Here is a 20,824-nt window from a genome sequence, read left to right as displayed (position 1 = left end):
TAATTGCTAACCGACTCCACCCTGTCATTTTTTTTTTCTTTTAAAAAAATTTAATATTTGATTTCTTGTAAGGTACTAATACAATTGAGGTATTGGATTTCAACCCATCATTCAAATCTTGGCTTTATTTAACATGATATATCTTGGCCTTATTTAATTTAACATATGTGTTTGTCCCCGTCATTTGTTTACGTATAATCTAGACCAGGAGGTTAAGAAATATGTATTAAATACTTAAAAAAAGAAAGAAAAATAGTGAGACCTATTAATTTTTAATGTATAAAGAAGAGCATGAAAAGTGAAAAAGTGGTGGAATCCACTATTTTTGATAAGTTTTGAAATATAAAGAACTTGATAGAACACCCAAAGAAAACGTAAAATAATAGTCGGGAAAGAGGGAGTAAATCTTCAGACGAGGAGAAAACCGCATTCTAAATTCTACTGTAAGTTATCATCCCGAATTAATTTTATAAGCTTATCTACTGATTTGTCAGACACGATTATTCAAGTCTATTTTCCAGGCCCGCCACAATTTTCAGTTCCCTATTGGCAAATGCGAAGATATCGTTGCGATATTAAAACATATCGACACTGTGCGAACACACATACAGGCCATAGGCATCTTCCTAAACATCCAACATACAGGCCATAGGCATCTTACTAAACATCCATATATGGCAAATAAAACATCAGAGTTTCATTGGGTAGGCAAGTTCCAAACTCCAAATGAGCCCAATGTCAACAAAATAACCAACTATTCAGCCTGATTACAAGAAGTCACATTCCAAAATATGTTCCACAAGATACTACTTGCTACTTACTTTCAGCAACTGCCCTGTCAATTTCATCAACATGTTCTCGCAATATGTTCCACTGCAAAAAAATGTTTCAAATATTGATCAACACGTATTAATTTCAGCATTTGAGGGAAGCCAAAACAACAGGTAAGATAAAAAGCAAACCTGATCCAATGTCAACGAAATGCCTGCAAGCATATACAAAAGATAAAATTACTAATTATATATGAAATCACTTGCACTCAGCAGAAAAAAAAAACTTTCAATTCAGTTGCACTTCTGGTACAATTAGAAAATCAATGGAATAAAACAATTTTTTTTGTGTCATCTAGTATATAACAATCTTGCAATAGCATGATAGCAGTAAAAATGGGTGTTTGGGAATTGGATGATGTCGTTTAAATACCGGCAATACAAAAGAATTGTTTTTATCATCTGTAATAACACAACAATATTGCAACAGCATAATAGCAAGAAAAATGGGTGCTTGGTATGATGCAGTTTTTAGACTGGCATACAAGAATAAAAAGAGGGTAGTGCTGATCATGACTAGAGCTCGAAGCCAGCAATTTAGGAGTGTGCTATTCATATTTAGGGGCCGTGTGGCTAAACTTATTTTTCAGAAATAAGGGATTACTTCTTGAAAAAAGTACACAAAACTCTACTTTTTTCTGAAATAAGCCCTTATTTTTTTGTCAAATAACGAATATGAAACACCTATTTAACATTTATATCCAAAAAATTATAAAAAAAGATGTATTTTAAAAAAAATTAAGAGCTTATTTTCTAATATAAGCCCTTAATTGTTGTTGCCAAACAGGCACTTACTCTTTCTTTTTTAAACAAAAGATCATGTAAGATCTGAATTCACTATTATTTTTTCCCTCAAACCATTAGGGTTGAGTTCACTAGAATGAAATGAGGGGAGAATAAAATGGAAGATTATAAAGTAAGTTTTATGGAGAAAGAAGAATGTAGGAGAAAATAGTGACTAGATATGAGTGACTCTAAATTGTTTATGATGAATATTGTAAGAAAATATACATTTTCTCCAATCACCCCCAATTTAGAGTACAAATTTCACTCTATTTTCCCCTCATTCTCACTAAGTTGTTCAGAGATTTCCATTCTATTCCTGTAATCCTCTCTCATTCCTCAGTACCCTACTAAATTGTTCATCAGAGATGACATTCTTGGAACAATTCCTACATGCAAGGTGACCAGATAAGAATATGCAAAGCACCCGGATAAGAATAGTACTACCTACTACGAGAGCATACAAGAAGTTTGTCATGTGTACATTTTCAACGACTTGGACCGAATATACCTTATCCCCTTCACTTCTTAGTTTTCAACTTCTCCTAGCATTACTAATAGACTCACTTGCATATCGGAAACACATATTGAAAAATTCATACTCAGCACCAAAAAGGTATTATACGGAATTCCAATAAGTATAAAACTTTCTGAGCATTATGATACCTAATACATATTTCTATATATTCTGTAACATGTCATACACTATAAGTTTAAAGAATGTACACTTTCTTTCAGCAAAGATGTAGATAGAACAAAATAAGACAGGTTTGGCATCAAACAAAAGCAATCTGAAACAATAGTGCTCATAAGAGGATGCTAATATATATACAGTCAGCACTCATGTAGTGAAAAAATTGTCTAAAACCAGGAAAGGCAAAAATCGCCTCTAGTTGTGGTCATGGCCTTTCTCCAATAGACAAAATCAATTTATCCGTACAAACACTTAAAAACAACCAATCTCTATAATTACAATTGGCAATATCTTACACTGCAACTAATCCCAAATTCGAGAACTAATAATCATCATCTCATATAATTAATACTTTATACTCCATAACTAATCGAACTAAATAACCCTAGACAATTGACACCGAAGCGAAATCGAACAAACACGCAGACTCACCTTTTCTGCCAGGACATTTCTCGCCACTAGCATCAACATAAGTCTCGCGTATATCAACCAGGACCATCCCGTTGAAGTTCCTCACAGACACTCTCTTGTTATTCGCAATCTGTAACAAAAGTGTAAGCGGACAGAGAATATAATTACGTGTGAGTGCTTGTGTTTGTATATGTTAAAATAAGGCGATATATAAGGGGAGAAAATCGTGGATACCTCACAGACGACTGTAGTATCAGCATCGTTATCGTTTGATTCTTTGCCGTAACTTTTCTTCTGGAACTTCTTCGCCGGAGCGTCGCCGTCAGCGTTGCCCTTTCGCCTTTTCCACATTTTCTTCGGTTAGGGATTGTAAGTTTCCGGTTATGCAAACCTCCCGACCCGATTGCTGCTGTCGGCTGTCGCTTGTCTGTGCCACTAGAATCGTTAAAAAACAATATTACAAATAAGTATAATTAATTTTATTTTTATTAGATCTCTAATCGGTTAGAAATAATTTATTGAAAAACAGTTTCAAAAAATAAAAAATTATACTAAAAATATTATTCATGAGAGGAAAGTAGTTTATAGAAAAGACAACATTTAAATATTAGAATTACCTTAGTTAGTTTTAAGTTTTCTTCAAAAAGTTGCTATTTGTTAGGATAGATTATATTGAAATATTAAAATAATTTTTCCAGTTTCATACTCCCTCCGTCCCTCTCGGATGTATACGTTTCAGATGGACACGGAGATTAAGAAAACTGTATAAAGTAGTGTAAAGTAATGAGAAAGAGAAAAAAAAATAAGTAAAGTTGTGGGACCCATGCATATTTAATTGATAGATTTGTAAAAGTAGTTGGAAGTAGTGGGTGGGTGAGATTTTTATATTATAAAAGTTTACTATTCTGAGAAAATTTTGAAATGTATAGAATTGAATGGACATCCCGAAAAGGAAAGTGTATAGAAATCAGAGGGACGGAGGTAGGGGTGAGCATAACCGGATATCCGATCCGGTTATAAAATATAAACCGGATATCCGGTTTTTCGGATCACTAAAATTCTATTCTAGTTCCGGTTCCGGTTTAACCGGATATCCGAATATTCGGATATCCTTTTAAATCGGATCGGAAACCGGATTATCCGAATCCGATTGATACTCATTTCTTATTATTTTTTTGGCAAATAATATTAAAAAAAACACTTTTATAACCTACTATGTGATACCTTTTACCCATAAAATTGTAAATAGATTCATATTCATATTAATATTTGATAAGTGAAACAATAAATAAAATGCAATAAGTATCATCTGGTCTAAGTGAATATATGCTAATAATAATAATAATAATAATAATAATAATAATAATAATAATAATAATAATAATAATAATAATCTAGCATAACATGAGCAATAAATGTGTAAATGATGATTGAATTTGGAAGTCCACAAAAAATTATAAAAAAACATGTACCATACTTAATATTTAATAATATAAAACGTGTATTCCATATTTGCTTCGCAACGAGACTAAAATAAAAAAGTACTGACATATCAAAGGCAAGGATTGGACTTTGGAGGTCGATATTAGCTAAATACATGTAAGCATCAGACTCAACTCTTTTAACTATGATCGGTAGACGATATTGTGATGTGTTATAGGAGTATTACACTGGCTGCTTCTAAACAAAATCACGTACTCATGCTTAAATGATGTGAAATTTACAAGATGTAGATTCTTTACAAAACTAAAAATTATTAATATATTATTTATAAAAATATATTTTATCAAAAATAATAAAACCGGATCGGATCCGGATATCCGATTTCTTATATATATGTGATCCGGATCCATATCCGATTTATAAGAAAAAACCGGATCGGATATCCGGTCCGGATTATTCGGATCGGATATCCAAATTTCCGGATTTTTTCAATCGGATACCGGACCGGAAAATCGGATAATCCGGATTTCGGATTTTTATGCTCACCCCTAGACGGAGGGAGTACATATCAATAAGTTTTTTTTTATTTTTGAATTTGGAATATCAAAAAATCATTAAAAAGATAATTAGTTTCAATTTTCAAATATGGCGTAATTAACTCGAATCTAACCAAACTCCCTATGCTACAGAGTGCAAATGCCACATAGTGCACCCCGTATATATAACAGCCGGAAACCCTTTTTTTTCAGTCTACTGATATGACAAAGAACACAGTCGGGTGTTGAAAAGACTGCCTAGAAAAACCATAACTAAAGCTATCACGAAATACTAAATAGAATGAAATTAAGTTAAAGAACAAACCAAAAGTATTCAAACTAACATGAAATAAATTGCTAAGAAAAACACCAAAAGTTGGTTCTGCAATAAGAAGAATACAAACTATCATTGCTCACTTTTCATATCTATCTTTCTATCTACTATCTATACATATACACACACATGCTCTCGTCCCGCTGTCACATTCAATTACATTTCTCTCCTCGTACACCACCTAGGTCACTCCATATTTTCCCCCAATCTCACATTTTCAATTAACCAGTTTATTCGATAATCATATCTCAATTGCTTTCTCCATGGAAGCCTTGAATACTTATGCCGATGCTCGTGCCCCCGTCGCACCCCCTGCTTCGGGTGTTGTTGCTGATGATCCCAATCAAAGGCAGCGCTTTTTCGTAGAACTGGCTCCGGCCGAAACTACTATAGTTTCGTGGAAAGCGCTGGTCGAAGACGCTAACAGTGACGTGGTAGCTGATGAATCGGCAGAGGATGAAGATTCTGTGGAGGTATCCAGCAACACCTGTTAGCAAATTGTTTAGTTATGTACTTCAATCTGTACTCAAATGTTAAATATATAAAGCTCCCTATATAAGAAATTATTGCATATTCATTACTACATCCTTCTTGAAATGTCTATTCTCTAACAAGCTTATTAACAATGTATTACTTGTGCAATTAGGACATATGTATCTTACACCATTACATTTGCGTTCTAAATCAGAGACTGCAAAGAAAAAAACGAGCAACAGCTTCCTTTTAGAATTAACGAATATCAAATCAGATTGTTTAAAACATGCTTGGTAACAAGCACAACTACAAGAAATTACACAGACCGGACAGTTAAAGAATGGCCGCTGAGAAACAAGGGCGTGTTATTGAAAGAAATTTAGTATATTAAAAGAAATTGCAGTTCAGATACTCTAGAGCTTATGTAAGGCTACTTCACACCAGTGACATATTTCTCAAAAATACACAACCCACTCTAGATAAATGTTAAAATTTAGAAAAACCTTGAAAACACAAGGTACTTGAAGCTAATAAAAGTTGTACATATACTATATATATAATACAATTATACTAAATGTGTATATATATGTGTGTATACAGTATACACATGTGTGTGTGTGTGTGTGTGTGTGTCTGTGTATTTAGTAACATTCTATTATACTATTCATATGACCATACTTCTATAGTTGTATATACAGGACTCACCAGATTAAGATCAGGCAACTTATATCCTCTTTTATTGTTTCGCTGCTTACTGTTGGTGAAACCATCTTGTTCATTGAACTTCTGGATGGTAAATCATGCTGCGCAGACTTCAAATCATGAAGTTTCGGAAGTGCGCCACTTGTAACAGAATCCATTATTACTTTCCTCATTGTTTTGATCAGGACTTCTAATGATATAGAGGATTTCTCTTTATCACACCTGTTGAAAAAAAATAACACGGGACAGTTAATAAACAGCTGACACCACTACATATTGAAATATGCAGGTGGAGAAGGACAGAACACTATCAATTTATAAACAACACTGTAGCAGATAAAACAACGCATCTACAAGTATGAAAAGTATTACTCGTTGATAATATGGAATATATAGTGTACTATCATACAGATGGCATTATTGAAAAAAGAGTACTAGGTGCTTCGGCATTATGGCTAAGTATAAAAACACTTGAAATGATAATATCAGAGGTATAAGGAGAGACGAGAGAGAAAATCATCTAAGCCTTTTCTTTACCTTCTGACAACATTAAATGCAACACAGGAGACCCAGTAAAATGGAAATTAACAGATATGCAGTACGTCTTCACTTCAAGCATGTAATTTCTTTAAACTTCTTCGGTTTTGAAGTTTTGGTTAAAATATAAAGTAATATAAGCAAAATTTTATAGTCATACTTAACAACGCAACAAAAAAGGAATCCTGTCTACTAAAAGGGGTGAAAGATCGTACATGTGTCGCACTATATCCCGCTTGACAATGGAACCACCTTCTTTAATTCTCGATTTCTCTACTTGTATATTATCTTCCTGCAAATAATAACTACACATGTAAGCCCACATATACCATATAAAATATATGCAAGAACAGTGGTTTAAAAAGTCCACGCAAGTAATTAAGCTATATTTTTCAATTTTAATCGTGTCCTTATTGATTTTAATTTCAATTGACTACCAATACTATTTTATTTTTAGTAAAAAACAACAGTTTCATTGAATTAGAAATCTTTCAAGTCCACATTTACTTGATTTAAAAGTATAATATTTGCTGGAATGCAGCTAAACGATATGAGCTCTTCTCAACAAAGACAACCAACACTAATGATGTGACATTAAACTAAAAAATAGAACACAAAGGCATGACAACAAAAGCATGAACTCAAATCATTTTTTTACTTTCCAAGACGCACATGTTCCATAGGAGCCTAAGGACAAATTGCAAGGCGAAGAACACCTTATGGAAAAGAGGAGAACTACAATGGGTTAAATATATTTACAGTTGTATATAAATAATTATCTAAGCTCAATTAAGTACTAGATGAAGCATATTAATGAGTTATTTACTAATCAGATACATCTCAAATGTGGAAAGAAATATTATAAACAAAACTGACCGTATAAAATTCAGAAATGCATCAAAATAAAACAGTAATCCAACGAAGGAAGAGAACATAAACTAGATTAGCTTAAAATATATAAGCAAACACATAACAGAATGATAATGACATGCTTAATGTAGTCAAACTGATATATGAGATGTAAGATTTTGTAAACCTATTTTATTGGTACTAGCCTACAACATTTTGCTTTATCATAGGTTAGCTTGAGTTTCACGTTGATGATAGGACGTATGCGCCTTGCGCATCGCATCAAGTTGATTTCCTTACAACATGCCTTGCGACTAAGCATGCGTCTAACAACGCTGCTTTTATGGAACAACTACATGCACAAAGGGAAGTAACTCATGCGTAATTATGTCATTTTTGATATTATATTAAATTATGTTATAAAGAGAAGTAACTTTATACATTAAGTAATAAAATATTTGTCATATTATATATATTTTAGAATATTATTTTTTTGTAACTTATGGAACTCACGCCAAAGAAGCACACATCTCGCTTCTCGATTTTGCAGCTGGTGCCTAGTCACCGAGGAGTTTTGCACCTCAATGCGCAGAGCTCTTTCGACAGCACTGATCACGCTTAGAGTGGCTCCGAGGAGGGTAGAATGTACATAATCTACCCCTGCTCAAGTGAGTAGAATAGCTGTTTTACTCAAGCGGTAGATTGCCTAAATGACCCATATCGATTATCAACATATATATAATCCATATGACAAAACACATTTCATGAGTAATAGACCAACTTAGAAAAAGAGATTTAGCTAAACATATAACTCTATTAATTTGAACACCACCATACAATTACTTAATAACAAGGTAGTGATTGTTGACATGGTGTAAATGAGTCTATAAGACGTTTATTTTTGGAATCAATTTGCCTAAAGATTAATGTAAAAGGTTAGATGGGATTTCTTGATATCCTGGTGTGTGCTCTTTTCGTGCAATACGTTGTTCAATTCTCTTTTAGAAGGGAGCGGAAGAATAGATAGGGTTTGAACAAATATCTTACTGGCTAGTGTCGATTTTGCTTGAGAGTATAATAGAGTTTAGGGTCACCACTTGGTTGTGTAGATCAAAAATGTTCGGGAGGATAGATTTTATAGATAAAAAGTGTTCAAGAGGATAAATTTAAAGATCTAAGGAGAGTGGGATTTTTATATGGTTAGTACAATTCGCTTGGGTTTTATTTGGTTGGGCCATATCCACGATTTTCCTCCACCTTACTCGAGAACTCTAAATAATTTTGAGATGTCAAACAAGGCAAAGGAAAGTATATGAGTTATAAAAAAATAATAGAGATGACAGTAAGCAAGTTACATAATAAACGATATAGAAGAATATAAGTTTCTATTCCTCCTTCCAACCCAGTTATGTGAGCCGCTCACATTTTGCATGTACAGTGGAGTGGAAGAGGTAATTGTACATAACATTTTTAAATTGTACAAGTACCTCTTCCACATGTCTCAAGGTAGGTGCAAACCAATTATAGGAGGGCACATAAAATGGGAAAGATGGAGTAAATCCTGAGCAAAAATACAACAGAGAACTTGTACATAAGGTAAGATATACTGTAATAAGCATTAGTCATCATTAATACACCCAATACTTTATGATAATATAAAGAATATATATATACATGTGTGTAATATAATTTTAAAAAAAAATTATTGGGACTGGAACATATTAGAGCCGCATATATAGAACCCCCCCCCCCCCCCCCCAAATTCAACCATTGGTGATTTATGGGAACGAGATCTGAAAGACGTGCTCCCCGATATATGCTCCCCAGAAAGAGATCTGGAGTTGGGTTTCAAATCAAACCCCTCAATCCGATATAAATACAATGAACACTTCTCTTGATTAATCGACACCAAATTTTTTAATAACTTCAATATTAGATAACAGAAACACTCGGTGCTATAAGAGTGTGACACTCGCCGGCGAAATAACAACTATGATATGAAGTTTATCAAAAGGGCACACATATCATAGATGTGACTTGTCGTAGAAAGATTAAAACCTTCGACTTTATATGCTTTGCAAGGTAATTTTAAGGTGGTAATATGACCAAGGTTAAAAAAACGAAAAGATAACTTCCACGTCAAACATCTTTTATGTGCTTCGTCTAATACACCGGACTTCAATAACAATCATTCTCCTGCAGCCTTCTCGCGCTTCCATTACACCACAAGCCAACAATCAAGAAAATTTAAGCACCCTATACTTCAATAAAATGATAAACTGTAGAACAGTAACTATACTGTAAAAGAGTCTTAAAATTTAAAAATAACAACTTAACAGAAAACACTGAGCAATAACTGAGTTTTTGTTGCAAATTTGCAGAAGAGATAAGCAGTTTCACTTTGCGATGTCTCAATTTTGCATTGCAGACTAAAATTTACGTTTTTTAGAAGTGTGCTGGATTGATAGCTGCAGAATGGGGACTTTAGTTTGGACCATTCTCTGCTCTTTTGACCAGAGCAAAAGGATTCTGTAACATGAATCAGGAACCAGAAGAGGGTTTAATTTAGTGTTAGTGTCCATAACTGCCAGATGAGGAAGCAACTAATGCTTGTCAGCTAAATTGAAGAAGAGAAACAGATTACAACTACATCTAGCTCATGAATACCTTACCTCGTGGCTCCACGAGAATAGCAACATCCTTTTAGAACAAAGTAAGGCCTCAAAACATTAAAAAGCTAAGGCGGTACTATCAAGTATAATACATATAACAGACTTCCTTAATGATCACAAAAACAAAGGCATTACGACGATACAAAAACCAAACTAAATAAGTCTTAATAATTGCTGAACGAAATTACACATAAAATCATTATACTTCCATTATAATCAACAAACTAAACAATAACTCAATTAACGTCTCCCTTGACTGACATCTGGACCTCTAGTTTTTGTATACACTACATATACCTCCGCAATATTTCTTTCAGTTATGAATTAAGACGCTGAATGTAAATGACTAAATGGTCTCAAGATAATTTACCGACAGACATTCTGAGCCTCTGGACTTTAAATCGGATGACTTTTATTTCTTCAGAGTACCAGTCAATTTTATTTTAAAAAAAATCGAGACAAACATTAAAGTGATGGTAAACCAGTGATCATATAATTTACATAGATGTATTTCTTTAATTAGGTGTTTAACATGATTCGGTTCAAGAAAACAAGAGATCTACCAGGAAATCAAAACACAAAATATTCCGAAAATGAATCCACTTCAAGCACATCTTTATAGCAAGAAACACAAACAGATATACCTAAAACACACATACACAAAACCACATCACCACAACGCAAACAAACTCAATTCACATAAATTAACAAAATCAATCCACAAAAAATATATAAGAAAGTAAAGATTCTCACCAATTCCTCTTTCTCGTTGGAGGAATCATCAGCTACCACACCATTGTTGGCCTCTTGGACCAGCGCTTTCCACGAAACTATAGTAGTTTCGTCCGGAGCCAGTTCTACGAAAAAGCGCTGCCTTTGATTGGGATCATCAGCAACAACACCCGAAGCAGCGGGTGCGACTGGGGCACGAGCATCGGCATAGGTATTCAAGGCTTCCATGGAGAAGAGATTAAGATAAGATTATCGAAAAGAGGCGGAGTGAACAGGAACTGTATGAGCTGGGGGAGAGAAATGTAATGGTAGGCGAGAGGGGGCGAGACTCGAGAAACATGTGTGTATGTATGTATGTATACGAGTAGAGCCTATTTGGGTCGCTGTATTTAACCCATGGGCCATGGCTCGTACCATTTCCAATTTTAGGTCCAAAAATATTTTATTTGGGTAATAGAAGCCCAAATATGTCATAAATTAATTTAAAATCGAAAATTAGTTTATTTTACTATTTATTGAAATTTTTAAGCATCTTTTTAGAAAAAAATAATCATAATCATAATCATTTTTAAGATAAGATTATCGACAAGAGGCGGAGTGAACGAGGCACTGTATGATTACAAAGGGAGGAAATGTAATGGTATGCGAGAGGGGGCGGACTCGAGAAACGTGTGTGTACGCGAGCAGAGCATATCTGGGCCTTGGGGTCGCTCTAACCCATGGGCCATTGCTCGTAGCCTCGTACCATTTCAATGTGAGGTGGAAAAATATTGGGTATTTATGAATATACTCCATTTTAACATCTTAATTGCAATAATACGGTACCCAGCAAATATTGCAAACTTACGATTTCCTGACTTAAAACTTTGCAGAAATACAGTGTCTTTGTGCTTTCTCTCTCTTCTTTCCATCTCCGCGCTCGCTGTTTCTTTTCTCTTCATCTCTCCTCAATTTCTCTCTCCATCTCTCCATCTCTCTATCAAATTACAAGCCCCGAACCCTCTCCCCCTCCATTCTTTCCCTGTGAGTGTGATGGGTGTTGGAGTGTGGTTGATTGTGGAGAGTTTGAGTAGATCGAAGCAGATTAGAACACTATGGGCGGATGATGGTGGTGAGTCGCAAGTGTTTAAGTTTGAGTATAGTTGATTTTGTAGTTGATTTTGTGATTGTTTGTGTGTCATTGCTCTTGGCTCCGCAGGGGCATACATTTTTAACCATTTGCAACTAGTTGCAACTTATCATTCAACTATATGTAATTTTCAAAAAAAAATTCAAAGTTGCGTTTGTGGTTGCATATTTGGTTGCTAGCAGTTGCAGATAAGGTTGCATATGCAACCACCGTATTATTGCAATTTTTTTTTTGAAAGATAGTATTTTTGCAATTTTTTTTAAAAATGATAGTATTTTCGCAAAAATTCTTTTAGACCTAGGTATTTATGAGAAAAGCCCAAAAATATTTGTTTAGGTAATAAGAAGTCCCATGCAGGTTAGAAATTAATTTTAAATCAAAAATTAATTTGAGTTATTTTTTATTTATTTAAATTTTTTAAACATCTTTTTGGATAAAAATTAACCGTAATCATAATTTATCTTTAAATTATTTTCATTATTATTATCCAACTTTTAAATATTTATAAGTCAAAAATACCGTAACAAATATTTTAAAATTCCAACTTATCACATCAAGACATATTAAATCATAATTCAAAAATTTAATTTTAATCAAACAAGCTATAGATTTATAATATGGAGGGAGCTTTTGGCCTTTTACAAGAGCATCGCCTATGAGTGACATTTGCTATAAGTAGTTATTCGACAGAGTCATCCACCGGAACTAAAGATAAAAAAAGTGTAATGTTGGAGTGTGAGTTTTTGAGAAAATTATGTATATTTTTTATTTTTGACAAGTCAATTTTTAGCTAAAGATTTTACTGAGTAAAAAGTAGTATTGCCGTCACTCCAACATAATACCATCATTTCAAAACAATAGTCCTTTTAGCTTTTATGTAGGCATAAACAAAATATATTTCTATACATTATTTTCCAAATTTTCTTTTTTATAAAATGTTTAACATTAGTATTATTTTTTTTGAAAAAGAAATTTCGAAAATAAAATATAGAAATAATTTATTTTTTTTGGGTCTCCAAACACGTGTAAAAGGTCAAAGCGATCATTATTTTACAATAAAAAGAATATTTTGGAAATGAATTAATAATGAATTTATAAAATTTATTATATTATTAATTTTGATTCACCTTGGACTCAAAATAAATATTCAATTAGATTTTCGTGCATATTATATATAAAAATATTAATATAATATTAATCAAAAAATAGTTTAAAATATATTTTCCTGTATAATTTTACTAAATATGAATGATATATTTATGCTTGCATACATTCTCTACAAATTTGTTAATGTATCTCTAATATATATTTACGTATACATATGAATATATATATATATATATATATATATATATATATATATATATGTATGTATATATATATATTGCACAATTATATATATATAATATATTATAACATATATATAATAAAAATTATGTAAAAATATTTCGTGTATTTTCGTGTATTTCGTATACCCAAAATGACGAAATCTACCGGGCATGCGAGTAGAGCATATTTGGGCCTCGGGGTTGCTCTAAGCAGGGTCATGGCTCGTCCCATTTCCGATTTTAGATGGTAAAATATTTGTTTAGGTAACAAGAAGTCCCATGTATGGATCATCTAAACACAACCACCTCTATTTCAATACCACAACCCTACCTCTCTCTGGTGATAGTTCTCTTGCTCGATTTATAACTCGGTGGTGTCGTTCTTCTGCAACGATAAGTGAAGGTTGTTTATACAATATTTAAAAAAATAAAGGTTGTTGCAAGCAAAAGTAGTTATAGACCGTTATGTGGGAGTCGACGAATCCAAACACGGGAAAAAAATATAATCTTGACATGATATCGATGGATTATATCAATAAACTAATTATTAGTGATGTATGTTTGTTGATTATTCTTTTATAATATATGTTTTGTTCATCGGACATGTTTTTACTTAATTTTTATAAGATTTACTTTGTATACAAGAAAAAATTATTAATGCATAATCTGTTTGCTCCGTTCAAGCAACTTTTAAGTGAAGGCTGTTTATACATTATTCAAAAATAAAGATTGTTACAAGCAAAGGTAGTTATTGACCGCTATCTCAGGGATTTAAGTTAGATGTTTTTGTGCACAATCAATCCAAAAAAATTGGAGGAAGGCGACAACGTAAAAATATGATTAACTTAAAAAAAAACACAAATAAAATTAAGATTCGTCGTGCTTTAAATTGTTAATACGTGTATAAATTTATTTTCATTTTTCACCAAGAATTATATTCCAATTTTGCAATTTTATATATTAGTATTGTTATTACATCAAGATTTTTATAATATAAAATTTATTTTATTCTACAAATATTAATTTTGAAACATTAATGTACATTTTATAGACAGCTACAAAATTATTTTATTTTTCAAATATTAATATTGAATCATTAATATAATTTTTATAGGCCGCCGCAGCGCGGTGAAGGCGTGTAAGTGACGCCTCTCAGATAGTTCCGTTCTATTTTTCTAATTTTTTGGAATTTTTGGATGAAAAATATCAAAAATAAAAACAATCTTATTTTAGTTTCGGATATATTGGAAACAAGTTTCAGGACTACTTTTTTCAAAATCTGAAATTTTTTGATGAAAAATATCAAAAATAAAAACTACTTTTTTTAGTTTCCGTATTTTAGAAATAAGTTTTAGAACTACCTCTTTCAAAATATCAAAAATAAAATCTACCTACCTTTTTTAGTATCAAAATTATTAAAAAAAGGTGTCAAATTACGTTTTAATTTTAAAAATATCAAAAATAAAAACTATCTTTTGTAGTTTCGGATGTATTGGAAGAAAATTTCAAAACTGCATTTTTCAATATATCAAAAATAAATACTACCTACCTTAATAAATATTAAATCAGAATTTGAAACTTCTTTTCAATTATTTTGATACCCAAAAAAACTTACTTTTCTTTTAAGACAATGACCATATTACGAAAAAGGTAATCAAAAACAGAAAATATTTTTGATAAACTGGTCTTTTCTCAAATCAACCTCTATAAATTGAGGTCAGATATCATAAACTTTAACATTAACAATTTTTTGTGCTTATTTATCAATTCCATCTAATACAGTAATGAGTTACACTATGCTAGATGATTTGAATGGGGATGGAGAGATTGGTTGATAGGATTTGAGTGGCGATGGAGACATTGGTTGATAGGAGTAAGAGTTTGTTAGATGTGGGAGTTAACAAATCCAAACACGGGTAAAGAATATAGTCTTGACATGATATTGATGGATGAAAAAGTCGATAAATTAATTGTTAGTGATATATGTTTGTTGGTTATTCTTTTATAATATTTGTTTTGTTTCTCGGACATGTTTTTTGTTGTTAATTTTTATTTGGTTACTTTTGTATACAAAAAAATATTATTCATGCAATACTTCCACAATATCTATTTGTTCGGTTCAAACACCTTTTAAGTGAAAGTTGTTAATACAATATTAAAAAATAAAGGTTATTGCAAACAAAAGTAGTTATAGACCGCTATCTCATGGATTAAATTGATGTTTCAGCGGACAACCAATCCAAAGAAATTAGAGGAAGGAGTCACTAATTAACCCAGCATAGATTTGAGTTAATACATCCCGACATGATTAATGTTCGTATTAATGACAAGGATATATCCTAAGATATTTTTGTGTGTGTATACTTACAAGATCTTAAACTCCATATTATATATATATATATATATATATATATATATATATATATATATATATAATTTTATCTCTATTTATATAGATGTTGATAGTTGCTTGACATACGTGGGCGGCATCAAAACTGTCAATAACGGGTGGAAAATTAATAGAGATCAAAGAATCGTGAAAGATTAGTAAGTTATTGAAAAGTTGCTTTAAATCATTGATTACATGTAGAAATTTTATTTTCATTTTTTCACTCATGAATTATAGTCCAATTTTGCAATTTTATATATTAAAATTGGTATTGCATCGAGATGTTTATAATATAAAATTTATTTTATTCTACAAATATTAATTTTGAATCATTAATATAATTTTTATAGGCAGCCGCAAATTTATATATTTTACAAATATTAATTCTGAATTATTAATATAATTTTTATAGACCGCCGCAACTCGCGGCTTCTCAACTAGTTTAATCTACTACAAATTTGACAAGATAAGTGATTTATGTGAGAAATATTTATTAATTTATGTAATAAAAATAAGAAATATGTTACGCAGCTATTAAGAGAATATAAAAAAAATGAGGGATTAATATATGAAATCATACAACTTTGATACTTTGCCTAATAGAATTCATTACTCTAAATTTTAAACCCGCATTAAAAGCCTGTTATTCTAATCCAATTATAATTTCTAACATATTTTGAGTTTACTTTTATTATTTTTAATTTATTAATATTATTTTAAGAAATTATGAAATATTACGTTATACCCTTCTGACAGAGAATTTGGTCCCCATCTAATTCAAAAACCATTGCACATAACCAAAGATTCGCTGATCACCTATAAGTCCAATTGGTCCCCATCCTATTGATCACGTATAAGTACAATTTAAATCATGGTCTTCAAAGACAGATAACTAAAGATTTGATGATCACCTATAAGTCCAATTTAAATTACGGTCTTCAAATACGTACCCAGTAAATACACTAGTCACAGTGAGAACATTGATCACATACAGTACATAGAAGTTTTAAAATACATACTAAGCCGTGCCAAGCCTCTTCCGCCAACAGAAATAATTTATTTATGTTTAGAAGAACGGATGGATCAGGATTATGAGACTGTTTGGATAAGTTGAGAAAAGTGTTCCTTACTTTAAAATAAAGAAGTGTACTAGAAATGAAAATTGAATTAAGACTTATAAGTGATTAAATTTTTTGATAAATAAGTAGGAGTCTTCAAATAAAAGTTAGCATTCACAATTTTTTATAAATACTTTTGATTTTTTACACAAAACGGATTAAAAAAATAGAAACCGAATGCATATGTTGTCGTTGGCTCAACAAACCAACTTTTGTTGTCATCTCAAGTAACCAAGTAAGAACGTTCATATTCATAGTCTCATGGATCAAACAAGACAATTCTTTCTTTCCTATTTACATATTTTATTTATGTCCCGGAGGCTAAAATTTAAATGTTGTTTATTGGAAGATGCTTTAAGTGATTTTAACCACTAATATAATCATATCACATTCAAGTTGGGCGGCCAATATATATAATATATAAATTGATCAACTAGTTGTTGTGTATATATCGTCAGCACACGTACGTGTGTTTAGGGTACGTATGAATTATAATATTAGATTGAATATTGAAAAATAAAGATAATACAATACGATAGATTTTAAAAAGGGCACGGAGACTTTTTTTTTTTTTTTTGATTGTTCCTCATGGATTGCTTATTCGAAAATCCAATTTATCACATAAAATGTGTCAATGCATAAACATTCATTAAATTTTTTAACTAATTTTATCATTTATATTGTTTTTCAGTAAAAAATTATTACATAGGAAATGTAACCGTCATAATATCAACTCTAACTTGTAGTCGAGTAAAGGAAATATTTTGGGTAATTTTTATATAAATGAATAAAATTTAAATTATGATTATTATATATTTTCATATAGTTTTAAGTCGCTCTACAAACGTGTTTAATTGTTTATGAGTAATCAATATATATATATATATATAAAGGAGGATGCGGGCGTCTCTAGAATTGTTCGATTCAGTCTTCTGATTTTTCTTAAATTTCGGATAGAAAATATGGTTATAATTCAAAAATTCAGGTTTAAGAATTCTAAAAGTGATACAACTCTTTTCTTATTGAATTCTAAATATGATACAATTCTTTTCGTATTTAGTATTTCTTATTGAATTCTAAAGATAAGACAATTCTTTTATTATTTAGTAATCCTAATATAAATAGGATTATATTTATTCAAACTAACAAAATCATAGATAAAATACAATTTATATTTAAGATTTGTAAGGTAATACGTACAATTTATATTATCGATTTACTCTTATAATTTTCTTAAATTTCGAATAGAAAATAAAGGATTGTAAAGATAATAATCATTAAAAAAACTGATAGCAACAAAAATTAGAACCATAAAAGAATAATAACTTTTAACTAATAAATAGGCATCAAAAAATAAAAAAAATTAACAAATAAAATAATATATAAAAAATAGGAATCATATATTAATTTTATGATAATGTAAATGGGTCTTGATTAGTATTGTGTTTGACGGGCACGGGAGGCGGCCCAAACTAATTTTTATCTAAATAATAATAATTTTTTTATTAGTATTATGTTTGACGGGAAAGTCGCTAAAATAATTTTTATAAAAGAATAATAATTTTTAACTAATAAATTGGAATCAAAAAATAAAAATAATTAACAAATAAAATAATATATAAAAAATAGGTATCATATATTGATTTTATGATAATGTAAATGGTTCTTGATTAGTATATCGTTTGACGGGCACGGGAGGCGGCCCAAATTAATTTTTATCCAAATAATAATAAATTTTCTATTAGTATTATGTTTGACGGTAAAGTCGCTAAAATAATTTTTTATCTATGTTATAATATATTTTTTTGTTACACAATTTAAAATAATCTCTAATTTTGTCATAATTAGAATAATTTTTATTAGTATTGTGTTTGACACTAAAACGACTCAAACTAATATCTAAATTATACTTCCTCCATCCCATTTTAAGTGTCCTGTTTAACTTTTGAATGGTTAAATTGACCAAATTTTAACTGAGATTTACACATATAATATAATTTTTTAAAGTAAAAAAATTATGTCATTATAAAATACATACAATATACTATAAAATGTAATTTTTAGTTTTTCAAAATAATAATGAATTTGTTTTTTATGCTTGGTCAAATTTGGTCAATTTGATCGTTATAAGTCAAAACAGGACGCTTAAAATGGGATGGAGGGAGTAATGTTTTGTTATAAGTATTGTGTTTGACAAGAGAGCGACTCAAACTAATTTTGATCTAAATTATAATATTTAATTTATCATAAAAATAATAATTATGGATTAATATTGTCTTTGACGGGAGTGGGGTTCGAACTAATTTTATTATTAGTATTGTGTTTGACAGGATGATCACTTAAACAAATTTTTATATCAATTATAATATTTTTTATTTGTGATATGTTTAATGGGAAGATGACTCAAAATAATTTTTATCCTATTATAATTCTAATTCATATCAAAATTTATCACGCCGCCGCGAAGCGCGATATATAAAGGAGGATGCGAGCGTCCTATAATTGCTCGATTCAGTCTTCTGAATTTTCTTAAATTTCGGATAGAAAATATAGTTGTGATTTAAAAAATCAGATTCAAGAATTCTAAAGATGATACAATTCTTTTCTTATTGAATTCTAAAGATGATACAATTCTTTTCTTTTTTATTTAATATTTCTTATTGAATTCTAAAGATGACATAATTCTTTTCTTATTTAGTAATCCTAAAAGAAATAAGATTATGTTTAAAAGAAATCAACTTGAAGGATTTCAAAAGTTAATATAATTCTTTTTTTTTTTCGGATTCTAGAGGTAATACAATTTTTTTATTATCTAGGAATGCCAAAAGGAATACGATTATATTTATTTAAACTAATAATCATAGATAAAATACAATTTATATTTAAGATTTGTAAGGTAATACGTACAATTTTTATTTCCGATTTAGTCTTATAATTTTCTTAAATTTCGAATAGAAAATAAAAGATTGTAAAGATAATAATCATTAAAAAACTAATACCAAAAATATTAGAACCATAAAAGAATAATAATTTTAAACTAATAAATAGGAGTCAAAAAATAAAAATAATTAACATATAAAATAATACATATAAAATAGGAATCATATATTGATTTTATGATAATGTTGATTAGTATTGTGTTTGACGGGCACGAGAGGCGGCCTTAACTAATTTTTATCTAAATAATAATAAATTTTCTATTAGTATTATGTTTGACAGGAAAGTGGCTAAAATAATTTTTTATCTATGTTATAGTATATATTTTTGTTAAAACGGGACCACAGTTCAAAATACTTTTTGTCCAATTATAATCTTTAATTTTATCATAATTAGAATAATTTTTATTAGTATGTGTTTGGCAGTAAGGCGACTCAAACTAATATCTAAATTATAATGTTTTGTTATTGGTATTGTGTTTGATAAGAGAGCGGCTCAAACTAATTTTGATCTAAATTATAGTATTTAATTTTATCATAAAAATAATAATTATGGATTAATATTGTCTTTGACGGGAAGGAGGTTCAAACTAATTTTATTATTAGTATTGTGTTTGACAGGATGACCACTTAAACAAATATTTATACCAATTATAATATTTTTCATTTGTGATATGTTTAACGTAAAGATGACTCAAATAATTTCTATGTTATTATAATACTTATTCATATCAAAATTTATCACTCCGCCGCGAAGCGCGGCTTTTTTCACTAGTTATATTATGTATAAGGTAAAATGTTACTGTCTTCAATATTCAATGAGAAAAAACAAGGTACCTAACTCCAAATTTCATTGGACCTCATTAATATATAGTTGTACTACTGTGACCGATCAAGTCTATAAAAAGTGGATGATGTTGAATCAAT

The 20,824-nt window shown here is 30.3% G+C and overlaps 2 protein-coding genes across 3 annotated transcripts; both read right to left on the bottom strand.

Moving 5' to 3' along the window:
- Positions 1-546: 546 nt before the first annotated feature.
- Positions 547-3,165, bottom strand: LOC108211402 (RNA polymerase II transcriptional coactivator KIWI-like). The gene is made up of 4 exons (XM_017382994.2): positions 2,953-3,165; positions 2,740-2,848; positions 963-985; positions 547-873 (listed from the first exon to the last, which is right to left on the bottom strand). The coding sequence occupies exons 1-4, from the start codon at positions 3,067-3,069 to the stop codon at positions 814-816; spliced, it is 309 nt and encodes a 102-aa protein (XP_017238483.1). The 5' UTR covers positions 3,070-3,165; the 3' UTR covers positions 547-813.
- A 1,863-nt stretch (positions 3,166-5,028) lies between these two features.
- Positions 5,029-11,305, bottom strand: LOC108211250 (uncharacterized). 2 transcript variants are annotated; one of them, XM_017382796.2, is made up of 4 exons: positions 11,019-11,305; positions 6,960-7,036; positions 6,211-6,429; positions 5,029-5,496 (listed from the first exon to the last, which is right to left on the bottom strand). In XM_017382796.2, coding segments are annotated over exons 1-4 (504 nt in total). In that variant the 5' UTR covers positions 11,226-11,305; the 3' UTR covers positions 5,029-5,495. The 2 variants fall into 2 exon arrangements, with proteins under 2 accessions (XP_017238285.1, XP_017238284.1); XM_017382795.2 differs by having other exon boundaries at positions 5,029-5,518; positions 11,019-11,292.
- Between the last annotated feature and the right edge of the window lie 9,519 nt (positions 11,306-20,824).

This window comes from Daucus carota, chromosome 3, assembly GCF_001625215.2.
Source record: "Daucus carota subsp. sativus chromosome 3, DH1 v3.0, whole genome shotgun sequence".
NCBI classification, from domain to species: Eukaryota; Viridiplantae; Streptophyta; class Magnoliopsida; order Apiales; family Apiaceae; genus Daucus; species Daucus carota.
Note: the sequence above shows the minus strand (reverse complement) of the source record. Positions and strands in the feature narration are given on the sequence as shown.